This window comes from Felis catus, chromosome A1 (assembly GCF_018350175.1).
Source record: "Felis catus isolate Fca126 chromosome A1, F.catus_Fca126_mat1.0, whole genome shotgun sequence".
Lineage (NCBI taxonomy): Eukaryota > Metazoa > Chordata > Mammalia > Carnivora > Felidae > Felis > Felis catus.
In genome coordinates, this window is record NC_058368.1 from 33,965,510 (window position 1) to 33,983,466 (window position 17,957).

Below are 17,957 nucleotides of genomic sequence, written 5' to 3' on the forward strand. Positions count from 1 at the left end.
GAGCTGCAGGAGACAGAAAAAGGTAGAGTCCTAAGTGTTATTTAGTCAGACTTAAGCTTTAACAAACTACAAAGCTTGAATTGACAGTGAGCCTTTCTCCTTAAAGGAGAGGCGTTTTTTCCTCTGGGGAGACACGGCCTCTCTTTCACTGGGCTTTTGCTTTTCTTCTGAAACACTTTCATAATCAAGTGACTTTCCTTGCATGGGTGCCTGGGGACAGCTGATTTTTTCTCTGAGGATAAAGAAAGTTACATATTGATTGCTGTTGCTCCCCGTGTGTTTGCACCAGCTCCTGCAGAAGCGGGAGCGTGAGCGCCCTCGCATTCACACACACTCGCTTAAGTACACCTCACACACCCCAGAAACACGCACACACACACACACACACACACACACCACACACACACACACACACACACACACACACACACACCCCTCTGCACTTGCAATCAGAAGGATCCACACGCAGTCAGATCTGCACCTCTTGGTGTGTGTTTGGTAGTGTGTGTGTGTGTGTGTGTGTGTGTGTGTGTGTGTGTGAGTGTGTGTACAGAAACCCATCAGGAAGACCGCAGCTACCTTATTCTGCAAGCACGCTGCGATTCCGGTTCCTGTGTACATGGAACAAAAAACAAAAACAAAAAAAATAATAAATAAATAAATAAATAAATAAATAAATAAATCGCTGTCAAACTTTTTTTCTTTTAATTCGCCTTTTCCTAAAGGAAGACGGTGGAAGAGCTTCTCTCAGTAGTTAAGGACTCGGGAGACCCGGCGGCGAGGCCCTGGGCGCCGCTGCCCAGACCGAGCGCCGGGCTCGGGTAGCCCAGCTGGTCTCCCATCTAACTGATCTAATCAATGACTCTGAAGAGCTGGGGCTCCTGGCTCCGCCCCCGCCTGTCTCTTCTCCGCCTTCTATTGGGCGTGGGCCGAGGAGGCAGGGCCTTGTTCCTCACGCTGATTGGCTGGCAGGGAATCAGTATCAATGTTTAAGCGGCGGCGTGAGGTGAATAGAGTCAGTCAGCAAGAGGCGCTGGGGAGAGAGCTGGGACTGCGAGCCCGGCGGATGCGGCAGCGGCGGAGGGCGGCTGGGGAGACGCTACTCCAACTGTTGAATTTTCACCTTTCATTTCCTCCGATGCCTTGCTTGCGGAAATGGATTTATTTGCTTTGAAACCCGCACGTCTTTCGCAAGCTATGAGCTGATCCTGACAGGCACCAGATTAAACGAGACCACCCGTGACAGAAAAGGAGGAAAAAAAAAAAAAAAAAAAAAAAAAAAAAAAAAAAGAAAGCCCTCCACAACGGACTGCACAATTAACTATGCACACCGGTGCTGGACTTTGTGAATAGAGAACATTGAGAGGAAAACCGTGAACTGTGATGCGGGGCTAAGCTGTGAACAGTCCCTGGAATCCTGATTTTTTTTCTTTTTTTTCCCCCAAGACTCTGAAAGATTTGGGGGTTCCTCACGCCTAACCAAAAGGAAAGCTTTTTTTGTTTTTTGGGTTTTTTTTTTAAATAAATAAGTAAATACACCTAGCAAAACAGACGTCTTGTTTTCCAGAGCCTCGGACCCCGGCAGAAAGAGGTAGAGTAAAAGTGCTGCTGGATTCAGCTACACCTTCCTCCTTCCCTCCCTCCCCTCTCTCTCGCTTTTTTTTTTTTTTTTCTTTTCCTCCAAAACGTGGATCTGGCTTTTCTTTCCATAGAGTGAGTCAGAGAAAGCGGGAGGAAGAAGCCGCAACTAATGTCTGTGAAGGGAGGACCATGAGGCGAGAGTGAATACGATTCGTTCCACTGCTTGTGACTCATCGGGCAGATCGCAACACCTGCATTTCTGGATGTGTCATTCCCGTGCGTCGAGGCGCCTCGAGAACCCGAGATGATGTGTAGACAGACCCGTGCCTAACATCCCCTCGGAGAGAGGGAGCTCTCGGGGGAGGCGGTGGGCGCCCCTGGCTGGACCGCCGCGGCCGCAGCGCCTCGCCCCCTCCCTGCCCTCCTCGAGCCGCCCAGAGAGACTGTGAGAGCGAGACTGCAGAACGCATCACGCCAAACCTTGATGTGGCTCTTTCATCCAGCCCACTCCTACTATTAAAAAAAAAAAAAAAAATTGACGGGAAGAAAAAAAAAAAAAAAAAACCCGCACTTTATTCGCTTCGAATATCCACCACTTTTATTCCTCGCCAAGGTTTTCCTTTCTAGATGAAGAGGACTGGGAGGCAGGGCCATTGGAAGGAGATGCTGAATAGAAAGAAAAGAGAGGCACTTGACAGCCCAGCCCTGTGAATGCAGAGACTGTTTCCCTTCTAGCGAGAGAGACAGGGCGAGTGTGTGTGCGAGCCCTGGGAGGGTGGCTCCCCCTTCCTTTTTATTCCGCCTCCCCCTCCCCCTCCAGATCGGCACATCCAACCATGAGTTGCCTGTTGATTTCCTCTCGCCTGGGAAGAAAAGCAAACTGGAATTAAACTGCATCGAGACAAGTCCTCGCTCTCGCGGAGAGAATGGGATGGTAGCGGCGGCTCCTGGCTCGGCGTAGAGAAACCACAGAGTGTGTGTTCCACGAACAGAGGCGGAGATAGAGCTATATATCCGCCCCCCACCCCCCCTCCCAACAGACTCACACCGCAAACGCCGATCAGGCTGTGGCTTTCCGGGGAGAGCCTTTTCCGAGGAAGAGAGGGAGGAGCGTGGTGGAGGGAGGAAACTACAAATCGGGACACTAGTTCTTTGCGCTGCATTTCCTCCCCTCCCTTTGGCTGCTCGGAAAGGAGACAGAGAGAGAGAGAGAGAGAGAGAGAGAGAGAGAGAGAGAGAGAGAGAGAGAAAATACGCTTGGCTGGGAGATGCAGTCCGCCGCCGCCTCTGCCTCCGCCAGCAATGCAAGATTAGATCTCTAAATGCAGCAAAACACTGCCTGAAAACCCAACAGCCCGCGAAGCCAGCAGACATTTCACAGGGCTCCGGCGAAGCTTCAAAATCTATCTGACTCTGTCTCCGTGGCTCCGCGTCCCCACCAGTTTCATCACAGGAGACGAGAAACAAGTAAGGATTTCACTTTCCCATCTGCCTGAAGACACACCTCCCCGCTTCCTCCCCCACCCGAGGTGAAGAGTATTCCGGCGGCTGCCGCGGGAGTGGATTTTGCAGCGCCCTAGCGGGAGCCAGCAAAAGCTAGGGATTCTCGACCACCCCTTCTAAACGCGATTTCCGTCTTATCGCCGGCCTCATCGCTCAACTTCGAGTGGCCCCAAGTCCCGGCGGAACAGACAAAGCCCCGGGCTCGCCCCCCAGCCGCAGGGAGCCGCCGCCTTGCTCCGCGCCCCTGCAGCTTGGCTGCGCCGCCGCTTCTCGCCCGGTGCGGATGCTGTAGATCAACAGGTTCGGGGAACTTGAACGGAATAAGGAGACCGCCCGGTGCCGCAGCCCCGGAGCAGAGGGAAGGAAGGACCCACAGACTTGTGGCTCGTGTCGCGCGCGCACGCTGCGCCGGAGCCCCAGGCTGGCGCGCACCCACTCGCTCGCCCCTCCAGTTCGGCTGCTCCTGCCCCCACCCCACCGGTCTGGGATGTACCTTTCCATCTGTTGCTGTTTCCTCCTGTGGGCCCCTGCCCTGACGCTCAAAAACCTCAACTACTCGGTGCCGGAGGAGCAAGGGGCCGGCACGGTGATCGGCAACATCGGCAAGGATGCTCGACTGCAGCCAGGGCTTCCGCCCGCAGAGCGCGGTGGCGGCGGCGGCGGCGGCGGCGGCGGCGGCGGCGGCGGCGGGCGAAGCAAGTCGGGTAGCTACCGGGTGTTGGAGAACTCAGCGCCGCACCTGCTGGACGTGGACGCTGACAGCGGGCTCCTCTACACCAAGCAGCGCATCGACCGTGAGTCCCTGTGCCGCCACAATGCCAAGTGCCAGCTGTCCCTCGAGGTGTTCGCCAACGACAAGGAGATCTGCATGATCAAGGTGGAGATCCAGGACATCAACGACAATGCCCCCTCCTTCCCCTCGGACCAGATCGAGATGGACATCTCGGAGAACGCTGCCCCCGGCACCCGCTTCCCTCTCACCAGTGCACATGACCCCGACGCCGGCGAGAACGGGCTCCGCACCTATCTGCTCACGCGCGACGACCACGGGCTCTTCGCGCTGGACGTCAAGTCCCGCGGCGACGGTACCAAGTTCCCTGAGCTGGTTATCCAGAAGGCGCTGGACCGCGAGCAGCAGAACCACCACACGCTTGTGCTGACCGCCCTGGACGGCGGCGAGCCGCCGAGATCCGCCACCGTGCAAATCAACGTGAAGGTGATCGACTCTAACGACAACAGCCCGGTCTTCGAGGCGCCTTCCTACCTGGTGGAGCTGCCAGAGAATGCCCCGCTGGGCACCGTGGTCATTGATCTGAACGCCACCGACGCCGACGAGGGTCCCAATGGCGAAGTGCTCTACTCCTTCAGCAGCTATGTGCCTGACCGCGTGAGAGAGCTTTTCTCCATCGATCCTAAGACCGGCCTGATCCGTGTCAAGGGCAACCTGGACTATGAGGAGAATGGGATGCTGGAGATCGACGTGCAGGCCCGAGACTTGGGGCCCAACCCCATCCCAGCCCACTGCAAGGTCACAGTCAAGCTCATCGACCGCAACGACAACGCGCCGTCCATCGGTTTCGTCTCCGTGCGCCAGGGGGCGCTGAGCGAGGCCGCCCCGCCCGGCACCGTCATCGCCCTAGTGCGGGTCACTGACCGGGACTCGGGCAAGAACGGGCAGCTGCAGTGCAGGGTACTGGGCGGAGGCGGGACGGGCGGCGGCGGCGGCCTGGGCGGGCCCGGAGGTTCGGTGCCCTTCAAGCTTGAGGAGAACTACGACAACTTCTACACGGTGGTGACCGACCGCCCGCTGGACCGCGAGACACAGGACGAGTACAACGTGACAATCGTGGCGCGGGACGGGGGCTCGCCTCCACTCAACTCCACCAAGTCGTTTGCTGTCAAGATTCTGGACGAGAACGACAACCCTCCTCGTTTCACCAAGGGACTGTATGTGCTGCAGGTGCACGAAAACAACATCCCAGGAGAGTACCTGGGCTCAGTGCTCGCGCAGGACCCCGACCTGGGCCAAAACGGCACAGTGTCCTACTCCATCCTGCCCTCGCACATCGGCGACGTGTCCATCTACACCTATGTGTCTGTGAACCCCACCAACGGGGCCATCTACGCCCTGCGCTCTTTTAACTACGAGCAGACCAAGGCTTTTGAGTTCAAGGTGCTCGCGAAGGACTCGGGGGCGCCCGCGCACTTGGAGAGCAACGCAACGGTGAGGGTGACCGTGCTAGACGTGAACGACAACGCGCCGGTGATCGTGCTGCCCACGCTGCAGAACGACACCGCTGAGCTGCAGGTGCCGCGCAACGCTGGCCTGGGCTACCTGGTGAGCACCGTGCGCGCCCTTGACAGCGACTTCGGCGAGAGTGGGCGCCTCACCTACGAGATCGTAGATGGTAACGACGACCACCTGTTTGAAATCGATCCCTCCAGCGGCGAGATCCGCACGCTGCACCCCTTCTGGGAGGACGTGACGCCAGTGGTGGAGCTGGTAGTGAAGGTGACGGACCACGGGAAGCCCACCCTGTCCGCGGTGGCCAAGCTTATCATCCGCTCGGTGAGCGGCTCCTTGCCCGAAGGGGTTCCTCGGGTCAACGGCGAGCAGCACCACTGGGACATGTCGCTGCCGCTCATCGTGACTCTGAGCACTATCTCCATCATTCTCCTAGCGGCCATGATCACCATTGCCGTCAAGTGCAAGCGCGAGAACAAGGAGATTCGCACTTACAACTGCCGTATCGCCGAGTACAGCCACCCGCAGCTGGGCGGGGGCAAGGGCAAGAAGAAAAAGATCAACAAAAATGATATCATGCTGGTGCAGAGCGAGGTGGAAGAGAGGAACGCCATGAACGTCATGAACGTGGTGAGCAGCCCCTCCCTGGCCACCTCCCCTATGTACTTCGACTACCAGACCCGCCTGCCCCTCAGCTCGCCCCGGTCGGAGGTGATGTATCTCAAACCGGCCTCCAACAACCTGACTGTTCCTCAGGGGCACGCGGGCTGCCACACCAGCTTCACGGGACAAGGAACTAATGCAAGCGAGACCCCTGCCACTCGGATGTCCATAATTCAGGTAAGAGGCTGTTAGCATAACTCGGACTTGACTTTATTGCTGGTTTTGGAGCTGTCCTGAAACCTTTGGAACAGGACAAGCCGCACTGCCAGCAGCAGTGAGGGGGAAATTTTTAAATGAAGATGCTTCCCGCTTTTGCCACTCCGTGCACGACATACCCTATACATAACCCCTCCCATGTTCGTAGTTTAAAATCTCAAAGATGTGAATGTCTTACTTCGGTTGTATTTTAAAGATTATTTTTATAGGTTTAAAACTGTTAGCAGTGTTCAGGATTTAGAGTTTATTTTTTATTCGCCGCTCTACATTTCTCTCAGTAACAAAGGATTCCTAGAGTAAAAAAACCTGTTTTAGTTAAATTTGCTTTTGAATTCTATTTAAAAATCGGACACCAACAATGAGAGAAATGTACGCTCCAGTATTCAGAAGTTAACTTCTTCTTCAAGTACAAAATAGCAACTGCTCAGAATTCCAGAGCCTGAATCTGAGCTAAGTTTTCACTCCTCCCCCCTCCCCCAAAAGTCAGTTTTACATATTAAATAGTGTCTTAAAGAACGTGAGTCATACTTTTTTCTTCAGCGGAAACTGCAGCATAACGCCTTAGTGTGCTTTAAACTTTTAATATGCCAATTTTGCTCTGAGGCTCTTTCAGAAATTTGAGTTGAGGTAGGCTCTGGATCATGACCAGTAACTGTCGATGAAAAGTTTATAATTATTTTGTCCTGGAGTTTTCGCGATCTATTTCATTGAGAAAGCAACAGAGTATACCCAAGAGTCACAGAGTCATTTTACACGGTTGAAAACAGGAGGCAAAGTTGGCATTAAAGGCACTTGATGCACCAAAAATGCATGTAGTCTGCATACTGTGTATTTTCAGTATTTTTAAGTGATCTTTAATATATTTTAGATTGTATAATCCAAAGTTACTGATGTATTTTTTAAAAACCCTAAATGACGGACCCATCATAGATTCTAACAATAGCAGGTAACTGTACTTTGCCCAACTTCTTTTATCAACTATTAAGTTGTGTCACAGGAAAAACTTAATTCTTGCTTATTATAAACGCATGTTGCCGCAAATTACTCTGGATGGGCACTACTTGAAATTCAAAATTGAGTTTAACTAAAAGTGACACTTTGGGAGGAAGATTAGTTTGGGGCAAATGAAGTTAATTTGTTCATAATTTTATGCTTTGAAAAGCAAATACCCTTTAATGACACTTGACTCAGTAATGTTTTTATTACTAAAGTGAATAGTAAAATATCACAACCTTATCTTTTCTAACATGATAAGTGTGACAAATGCTAAAAGTTGGCAAAACATATTTTCTTATGATAGTTAATGTCCTTGTAAAGCAGACTCTTGTAATCGATGCTACTGAATACTAAAGTATTGATTGTAGTATTAAATCCCACTTTTTACAGTGTCTACTATATTACCATTTATTATGATTTTTTGATGTCTATATAAGACTGAACGAAAAATATCCCCCTTGAAAAATATTGTGGTTTCTATGAAAGTCTCCCGTGATTGTGTAAAACTTATTTATGATAATCTCCTTAGGGAGGTATGTTAAAATACATATTCATACATCCTCTGCAATCATTTTATGTATACACACGTTATATACCTTTCTTATATGCTTATCATTGACAATTATAAAGTTATCACAGAGGGCTAATGCTTAATCTTCCATTCCAAGTGCTGGTAGTTGAATTCTTATTTAGGTTCCAGTAACAATGAAGTTGGTACAGTAGAATTATCAGCAAGCCTGATTCCTTGGTCAGATTAGTGAGAAACGAATTTGGATGGAAGTATCCAGAAGGTTTTGAAGAACAGGGGTGCCTATACTGTATTTACACCATGCTGTTCTTTAAGATGTTCATTGCTTGAGGAATGGATGATGGTGATGATTCCTCCTAGCAGTAAAACTTAAGCCAAAGAAAATCTCGTACATGCAGGGAAAGAGACAGATAATTTAAAAGTAAAACAAAGGGCACACTTCTTGCCATTCCCTTTTTCTAGAATTTTAATCCATGCCATGAAAACACAGAAAAAGTTTCAGTTTTAAGTTCTTGACATTTTTTTCTAAGGTGACTCGATTTCCCATATTGTTTCCGCCCTAGAAATATCCTTGCTATAAACTGTTAAAACAGGCAGTCTCTCTCTTTTTTTCTGCTGAGTTTTTGCAGTCTTATAAAGAACGCTTTGTAAGTTCCTAATATGTTAACTTCCTCCTAAATATATCAGGCTTTCCTCAATGCCTATTACAGAGAACAGAGTAAATTAACTATAGTGACCCTCCTTTTTTTTCTTTCTTTTTAAACTAGTGCACTGCAAACACTTTGTGCTGAAGTGACATGCTTAAATTGAAGTGTTCAGGTATCCATAATCTTGTTTCAGAGTGTATTTATTAGTGTGTGCATTTAACACAGCCTGCTAAGGAAGCACACTGCTAATCTCACGTGTATTTCTGAAGGTAGTATTTTAATCCACAGAGTGCACTTGGACGAACAGCTGCTAGGTCTCGTTTACCTTTACTTCCCAGCAATTTCGTGCTGTTTAGAAGGCACGCCGGTATTTTCATTGATGGAATGACAGTATTTTGTAATTGTTTTGCAATACACTGGTAAAGATGGGCGTTACAAAATTTAAAAATTTCAAGATGTAAAAGACTCATATTACAGCTTAAATTAAGATTCATTTAAGTATCGAATGATATTGTGTGAGTCTCAGGGTCTAAAATTTTAAGGATGAGATCTGTAGGTTCTTGAGCATGAGAGCATTTTTATTAAAAATGAATGCAAAACAATCCTGTAAGCTGGTTACACATGTAACCATATGTAGAAACAGTGGTTTGTGAAAAGGGGTTTTATTTCAGGTTTTCTCCAAGTTTTTCAGGTGAAGCAAAGTCAGCCTATGAAGTTTTAAATAACAGACTAGAGATTAAAATAGCCTCAATAATGTGAATCATAATACAACATTCTTGTAATGAAATATTTTACTCATTTTAAAGCTATAACACAGATTTCGAAAACTAGCACAGATTTTGTGGGAGGTAAGGCAAATAGATTGTTATACAAATTTATAAATGTGCTTTTCATAGGAGTAATTTCCATGTGAATTATTTCATATGTTAATATGAGAATCTAAAATCAAGTAGAGATCATTGCTAATTGTCACGAGTAACTACATATCGAGGCTTATCAAGAATTATTTGTTCAGTCTCAGGGTAACTTCTCAACAGGTGTTTTCAAAGAAGGCCTGGCTGAGAAGAGACTGGGGATTTCTTCACTATTGGGAGAATTTCCAGTTTTGTTTGAACATCTGTGTTTTCAGATTTTTCTATGGCACTACTGAAAGCATTTCAATATGATCTCAAAGAAAATATATTGAGCCAGCAGAATAAGATCTACTAAAATGCATTTTAAAAAATAATACATTCTACAGTCTCACGTGGTGTTTTACAGTTCAATTTCAAAAGATTCACATTAGGATTGACCTTAGGCTCTTTGTGCTAGAAAGAGAAAATCCTTTTGATATATATGCATGGCCTTTTCAATAAAAAGGAATTAAACACATGGTGAATATAGTCAATCCAAATATACAAAAATGAGATTGCAGCATCCAGGACTAAAGTAGCAAAGCATAGACAATAAAATCAGTATTTTAGAATGAAAAGGTGAAAGAAAAAGTATATCTTTACTAGCAACATTATCCGTTGTCTGCCTTTAGTCCCACTTCTCTAATACAAGAGATTCTTGACTATAGGAACTCCAATGAGCTCCCAAGACCACGATCCTAAAATTTCATATTCTAGTATGTCAGTGATTTCAATAACAAACATGAAAAGTGTGAGCAATTTCTTTCTTCATTTAAAATTCTGAGGGTATTTGTCCACAGTGTTGTTCTAAGAGGACACAGTTTGATTAGTTGCATGCATTCATTTCCATAAACATGATATACATCTCTATTTATAAGGATAATGGTGGGCTGGATAGGAAGGGGATGTCTCTGTCCTACTGCATGTCTCCAAGAGTATCTTGTCCACTTGTCTTTCTTTTTGTAATTTATAGATGATAGCTTTAAATTTCTACTTTAAATTAACATGAGTACACAATCATAAAACATTTTTTCTATGCTACCATCTATTAAAATAGTATAAAGTACAAAAATACTTGATTAAGAAAATCAGCCATCAAGGTGATTTGAGTTTCTTTGCAGAAGAGTTTAGAATTCAAATTATTTTTATCATTTTTAATATATTGTTAGTTTTCATGTAAGTTTTGTGTGCACCCATGAAAATCTCAGCTCCATTGTAAATTTGAGTACATTTCTTTATTTTATAATAAATGAAAACACAAAAGTTTTTTAACTATATGAGCTAGGAACCTGATAATCTTAGTTTTACTATTGGTTGATATAACTACTCATGGGTAATAACTTCTTCATCCATTAGTTTTTAGTTTTCAATACAATTTCAAAAATTCCAGCCAGGTAAAATACTTCATCATTTTTACACTGAGATGATTATTCATCAGTCTTTTTAAAATGTAGGAGTAAGATAATTGAGTGTATGAGTGAGTTTATAATTTTACTTAAGTTCTGTGAGTGAGTTTTATAATTTCAATAAATATTATCATATTCAAGCCTACATGGAAGATTTTGGAATTTTATTCTTGGCATCTTAATATTATTTTAGGGTGTGTGTGATCATGCAAGTTATCAGAGCATAAAAGAGTAAAAGAGTATGTCCTAAAATTCCAATCTCAATTGCTTGATCATATTTTTTAGTCACACACAAAAAAATTTCCAGTTTTTAAAACATTGTCACCTATGACTACACTGTTCAAGCCACATAAAAATTAAAATAAATAAATGCAAAGGTAATTTCTAGAAACTTTTCTTAATAAAGTTGAAGTTATACATTATTCGCTTTTTACAGTGAATATAGATGTATATATGTGGTTAAAATAAATTGGTTACCCTTTAAATAATCTCAAATATCTCTCCTAAGGGACTTAAGAAATATACATATTTTAAAATAAAAAAAAAAACTTTGAAAATCTCCAGATAATTATTTAATACTATTTACAAATATAATATTTATATTTTCTTATGTTTCACTACTGTCAGGTTTCAAGTTTTTTACTTATTAAGCAGCACTTAGTTAGTGCTGCTTATGTAATACAATGCAATAGAAATATATCTATAAAAATAAAAGGTATAAATTAAGAAACTATTTTATGTTAAGATTAATAAAGGTTTACATGTACTTATTACAGTGAAGGTTGGCTCTGGCTATATTTATGGAAATGTGAACAATAAAACTTCTTGGCAAAATTTATGTGTATCCATGTATATATGTCTTTATATTTCCCAGATAATATATATAAATACTCAAGCACAAATATTAGCCCATTTTATATATTTTTTTAATTCAAAGGCAGCTCTCCTCTTTTTAAGGATGAGCACAAACCTTTATTTTTTCTTTGAAAATATATGTAAACTTGATTGTACCGTTTTCAAACTTCAAACATTTTGAAGTTCATTAGAGCCAGGCATTCTAGAACAGAGGAGAAGTTGAGGAACTACTGGTCTTCCATGGACAATAGGTTGGAGTTTATGTAGATTAAGAGAAAAAAAATTCATCTAGGTTCTGAATCTTCCAGGAGGATAGTGGGATGGCTGGAGGCATTGTGAGAATATACACCTTGAGCTCTGATAATGAAACAACCACAGGAGGAAGATGAAGCCACTTAAATGGGTTCATGCCAGTTAGGAAGTAAAACTTAACTCCCTTATGTTGAGGTGTCTTGCAATACACTCAATAATGGGTAAATTCTTACAAATGCACCTGCTAATTATGATATTAGTCATTGCTCCAGAATGTATTCCCCTCAGTGATACTTCTGTTTAATAAATCCCACAGGGCATTATCTTAAAGTCATATTTTAGCAAAGTCATTAGGGAAGGTTTTAGTTATTTATTTTTTTGTACCGAATTCCTTTAACCAATGACTGCATACTTGTTAGAGAATGGCGTGAAGTTCATTTTACCCATCAATTTGAAGACACTGTGACTTCTGCCACCCACCTACAAAACACTTTCAAAGTTCATCAGACCTACACTAATCTATTGTCAACCTATTTTAGTAAAGGAGACGTTGACAAGAATTTCCTTCAGTGGCACACGGTATTTTACAGTTAGTCATAGCTTTCACCACTAGCTTTGACAGTGATATATTGCTATCCTTTGGTCTCCTGAAATAAATTATCTATAATAAAGAAGTCCTTAATGACATCAACTTTCCCTGATGTGACTAAGCAGAAGTTTGCTTGTGCTTCCTTGCTACTGCAGAAGTACAAGTTCAATATTTTTAAGGTAAAGGAAAAAAAAGGACCAAAATACAGATGCAAAACTGTGACTGTGTGGGTGGCCTCTTTCACTTGTATGCACAAAGTTCTTCCAGTGATAGACTGTAAAATTGGTTTCAGATAGTGTTTGAGAGAATCTATTGATATACATGTGACACACTTCTATCTGTTCTGGTCCTACTGACATTCTGATTACTAGTATTTGTCGGCCTTCCCCTGGATCTATTCCAGGCAGTTTTATTGTAGTGAAATGGCTCTTACAGTTCATTGAACATCTAGCATAACTGTGCTGAATATGATTGGCGCGTTTGCATATATTTATTCAAAAAATAAGGCAGTTAAACAGCATAATTATGGGAAAATGAATCATAACAATAAAAGACCATTTAAGTTAACAAGCTTTGTGATCAAAGGATAAATACAGGTTGGATAAATGAGACTTTAGATGTAACTAATCTACATAAATAGACTTTGGTTTGATTAGAGGAATAGAATATATTAAAATAATTTAATGGTATTAAAATGCATTTTTAAGCCATTTTGAAATATTTAAACACTTGTGTTCTTTTCTTTATGTTTCTGTTCAATAATATAGTCAAGAACCATAGTTATGTTAGATGCAAAATGAGCAAGATGCAGATAAAAGTAATCATGTAAGCCTGTATGAACAATATTTAATATTTTTTAAACATGTAATGTTTCTGATTGATTTTTAATTAGTGGAACACATTAAAGGGACTATATAAAGGACAATTTCTTATTTACTCTCTTTATCAGCTAAAAGCAGCCTTTGTAGAATTTAATAGTGAGAGCATTAAAACTCTATTTAAAGTTTTCAAAGCTATGCCTTCGTGTTTTGTAAATATATACTGTTTTTAAGAGACATTGGTTACATGTTTGTAAATTATATTAATACATACTGTAGATAATGAGTTTATAGTCAGAAAAGCTCATATATATATATATTAAATAACAGATTAAACTTACAATGTGACTTTTTAAAAAGTTTTTATTTATTTATTTTGAAAGAGAGAGAGAGAGAACGAGTGGGGGAGGGGTAGAAAGAGAGGGAGAGAGAGAGAATCTCAAGCAGGCCCTGTGCTGTCAGCATGGAGCCCAATGCAGGGTTCAGTATCATGAACCCAACCATAAGATCATGACCTGAGCCAAAGTCAAGAGTCAGATGCTTAACCAACTGAGCCACCCAAGTATCCTTAAATAAGTTCTTTCTAACAAGTATGGTTCTTTAGATATATTTTCTTCAGAAAGATATATTCTTTCTTCTTGGCGATGACTTTTAAAAAATGTGATTTACACATAAGTCATCAATTGGTATACCTCTTTCCAGTATTTCTTCCTGAATCTTTAATAATCATTGCTGAGCAATGATTAGATTACAGTTATACCTAGACTTTCCATGCCCTCACATTCAATAAAACCCAAGTTGAAATGTACACATATTTCCTAAATGCCAATGGCTTACTTTTATGAAGCAGAAATGCAACAGGTATTTTATTGTAGGCAGAAATGGTCACAGTGGTTTAAATGTCTTTCTTATTTCTATAGCCCAATTTTACACTATCAATGTCTTAGATAAATTCTTAAATATTTATTTGCAGTATGAACACTTGCATCAGTTTTGAAATGATAGTTTTTGCCCTCAAGATATGTTAGTTTTCAATTCACCGACCCCAGTATAAATGCCTTGCTTAAAGCTGTTTATTTTATTTTTCACACAGCATATTTTATCAGAGTATACTGAGATTGTTTTGTGATTGAACATTCAATAGATTTTTTTGCTATTTCACCAGAGCAATTCCATATGCAAAACTGATACTTATACAAGAAATTCACCTATGATTACCATGCGAAGCATTATGTTACCAGAGTGTAAACTGGCCAGCATGTGCTTTTTGCCAATATCTCCGTTTCAGTAGATGAAATCACGATAAGGAAATAGAATGTTTGAGACATAACATACTTAAAATCTCAGCAAAATTTACTAAGAAAAAAACATTTTTTCTTTTAGTATTTGGAGAAAAAAGGGAGTTAGCTCCAAAAGGTGATATTTTCCAGCTCAAGCCTGATTATTACTTAATGATACATCTTTATAGAAATATTTGTCGTCGAAACTTTCCAAACAACCTTAAAAATAATTTGATTTCCATGGTTCCTCAGCAAAATCCAGGATATTGTCTAAATATTGGTGAATTCTATTGTGGTGTCTTCTTGGGGCACAAAGTCTTGCTTTCTATTTCACTTTTGCAGTTTTGCATCTATTTTAAAGTAGTTTATCCCAAATCAACTTATTGCATTAAGAAGGTGAATAAGAAGATCTATAAGTCATGAAAAATAAGCAAGAAATCAATCATTTATCTTTATTATCATTATCATTAAAATAGAATTAAAGGTTACATAGAATTTATATAATTTCTATAAAATCTATAATTTATATAATTTCAAGGCAAGATACTTGATTGCTTTATTTTTATTATTATTTTAAGCTTTGTGTGACCTGCTGTCACATTAATGAATTTGTGTTTTGTTTTAAGCCAGTGCCTAATCTCTTATTTTAATCTTAGTTGATTTAATAAGAATTTTCTGATTAAGAAAGTTTGGCGATACACTTGACAATTGACTCTTACTTGGCACGGTATGCCTGGTTTGCAATTGAAAAAAAAAAAAAAAAACAATGATAATATGTTGGTACTAATGCATGAATTGTTGTAGAGTAAGAAGATTATCGAGTGTGTGTGTGTGTGTGTGCGTGTGTGTGTGCGCGCGTGTGTGCCTGTGTGTATGAAAAATATCATTTTAATACAACACATAGATTGAAATAAAAAGTCTATAACTTTGCACTTTTAGTATTGGCAGATGCATTGATAATTGTAATTATTAGCTACGTTTCCATATCCTGACCTTCTAGGAAAGCTAGTATTTATCTCTAGATGATAATAAGACAGGAAATAAGTGAACTATCCTATTAAATCCCAGTCGGAGGAATTTGTAAGGGTTATTGGCAAGAGGCTATTCTACAGTGTGGCCCTGATCAGATGTGCCAGTAACAACAAATGAGGCTATATGCCTAAGTGGAGAGAAACTAAAAGAACTAAAAGACAGTGAATGCATTTAAGAATTTTTTTTTTCTGATTTTGAGCAATAGACTTTTTACGATTTTTTTTTTTATAATCAAGACAATTACATAGTAATTTGGGTTAGAATGCATGCCTAGTTCCCCATCTCAAAACCCAATTTGTTACCACCTGTGGCTATTTCTATTAAAAAAAAGAAAGAAACATAATTACTATGAGTCTCAGCAGTCTTAGAGTAAATTTTTGCAATTACAATACCTCCCTCGGGCAGATGTGTGAAAATGGCAGATTAATTCCTGCCAGGATCTTTCTGTTCCTCCTGCATTTTTAGGTTTGGTGTTACCTGCTTATTAGAGCGGCTCTGTTTGCTCTGGTTAAAGGTTATGTCAGTGTTTCCATAGTAAATCTCTAGAAATAAAGATCCACAAGTCAGCCATTAAATTTTGCCTTAGGTGAAAAGTTGACATGTAACGTTTCAGCGAAGGGGTAGAAAATATTTTCCATCACACTCCTCTGTTGGCTGGTTAAGTTTGAAGTAAATGGTAGTAAGACCATTTGGCAGTGTTGGAGAAAGCAGGACAGGTCGGGAGGTAAAAAGAAAAGCACCTTCTTTGAACTATAAAATACTATGTAATCAGCAGAAGTCAACGAAAATATTTTTCTTCTATGCTTGATCCTAAAGCTACTTAATGCATAAGAGAAACTGGAAGACTAACAGATTTAACACCCTACCTATTTACATTCATTCCTTCTTTGGTTTTTTATGTAAACTTTGTTTCTATAAAGATCTAATTGATCTACACACAAAATGATGAATATTAGTAAGTCTAAACAGTTTTAAAACTCTGGTTCAGTGTTATAACTCTCTCTTAGCAAAGCTAATTTATCACAAAGCGACTTAAATAGCAGAATATTGGAAGACAGAGACCATATACGTTTGCTTGTTTCTGTAGTTGGGAGAACCTAAGATGGTTTCTAATACATAGAAAGCACTTAAAAAATACGGATTCTTGGTAATCCTATAATCATTAATCAGTCATGAGCTGGAGTTTAGATTCAAACCTAGAAATGAGGGAGGCCAAAGTTGAAGATATTATTCATATAAACATGCTGGTAAACAATTTATTTGAAGGTGGCATGTTTTGATAATTTTATGTATAATTTTTACCTTTGTAATAACTACAATGAAAATTCCTATACATAGATTCTATTGATAGTGACATAAGTTCTGAATTTGTTTGTATCTCTCTCTTTCTCTGTCTCTCTCTCTCTCGAAATATATATATAACACACACATATATATGTGTATATATAAGTGCATTAATATATTTGTTCTTGATGTACAGTATATGATATACATATATACAGTATATAGATATACAGTATATAGATATATAGTATATAGATGTATATCAAGAACAAATGCTGTTGGTAAGAGCATATCTTTTATCTTTTGTCCTATTCCTTGAAGTGCTTTATACAGTATTAAAACCACACAATTCAAATATTACGTCTCTTTGTTAAGGCTTTAAGAATCACACAGCTCTAGCAAATTATTAAGTAACTAATGTGATCCTTTTTTCTATATGACATTTTTAATGAAATGAAATTATAAGCCATAAATAGTAATGTGGGGATTACATTTATTTGTATTTGTTAATATATAATTTCATGATTTAATCACTTTGGTACCAACCAGTTGCCATCTGATATTGCAAAAAGAAAATCACCATGGGCAATTATCAATGTGTATAATAATAATAATAACCCAACTACAAAATTTTTCTCAAAATCTCAGAATCTATTTCATGTAGGTGGTATGAAATTTCTATGCATATACTGAGGAAGCATAAGCTAAGCATTCATGTAAACAGTATGCTACCCATTTCATTATTGTTATTTAAAATATGTAACCTGCAGAGCTGTTCAATATATAATTATCATTTCAATTAATAAATAAAAAATAATTAAAAAGCTCTTAATTAAAATAATTTACTACTTTTAAGCTGTTTTAGGACTTACTTATTATTTTATCTGAATTTTAAACTTTAACTGCAAAATCTTTATCAAACAATAAGAAGGTTTGATAGAATAAAGCCTTCAAGCAGAATGAGCTTTCAAACCATATTAAAAATTTAATTATCCCCACTAGCCAGATAGTTGGGATACAAAATTAAAGAAAAAAATAATAGGAAGGAGCAGAGAAATGACATTTAAAAAGTTTAGGATTCATTGTCAATTACCATTCGAAAAGAGGAGAAAACTTTCTGAGAGATTATAGTGTTAAATATCATATAAGATACACCAACGAATAATAA

At 40.6% G+C, this 17,957-nt stretch overlaps 1 protein-coding gene across 6 annotated transcripts in view; it reads left to right on the top strand.

Moving 5' to 3' along the window:
* The first annotated feature begins 1,805 nt into the window (after nucleotides 1-1,805).
* Nucleotides 1,806-17,957, top strand: part of PCDH17 (protocadherin 17) — a 99,099-nt gene continuing 82,947 nt past the window's right edge. For 5 of the 6 annotated variants that reach the window (XM_045053815.1, XM_003980433.6, XM_019827553.3 and 2 more), the window contains exon 1: nucleotides 2,096-6,169. In XM_045053815.1, coding sequence (XP_044909750.1) covers nucleotides 3,572-6,169 — 2,598 coding nt within the window. In that variant the 5' untranslated portion in view covers nucleotides 2,096-3,571. Of the gene's footprint in view, nucleotides 6,170-17,957 lie in introns of all 6 variants that reach the window. The other variant, XM_045053828.1, reaches the window with a different exon arrangement.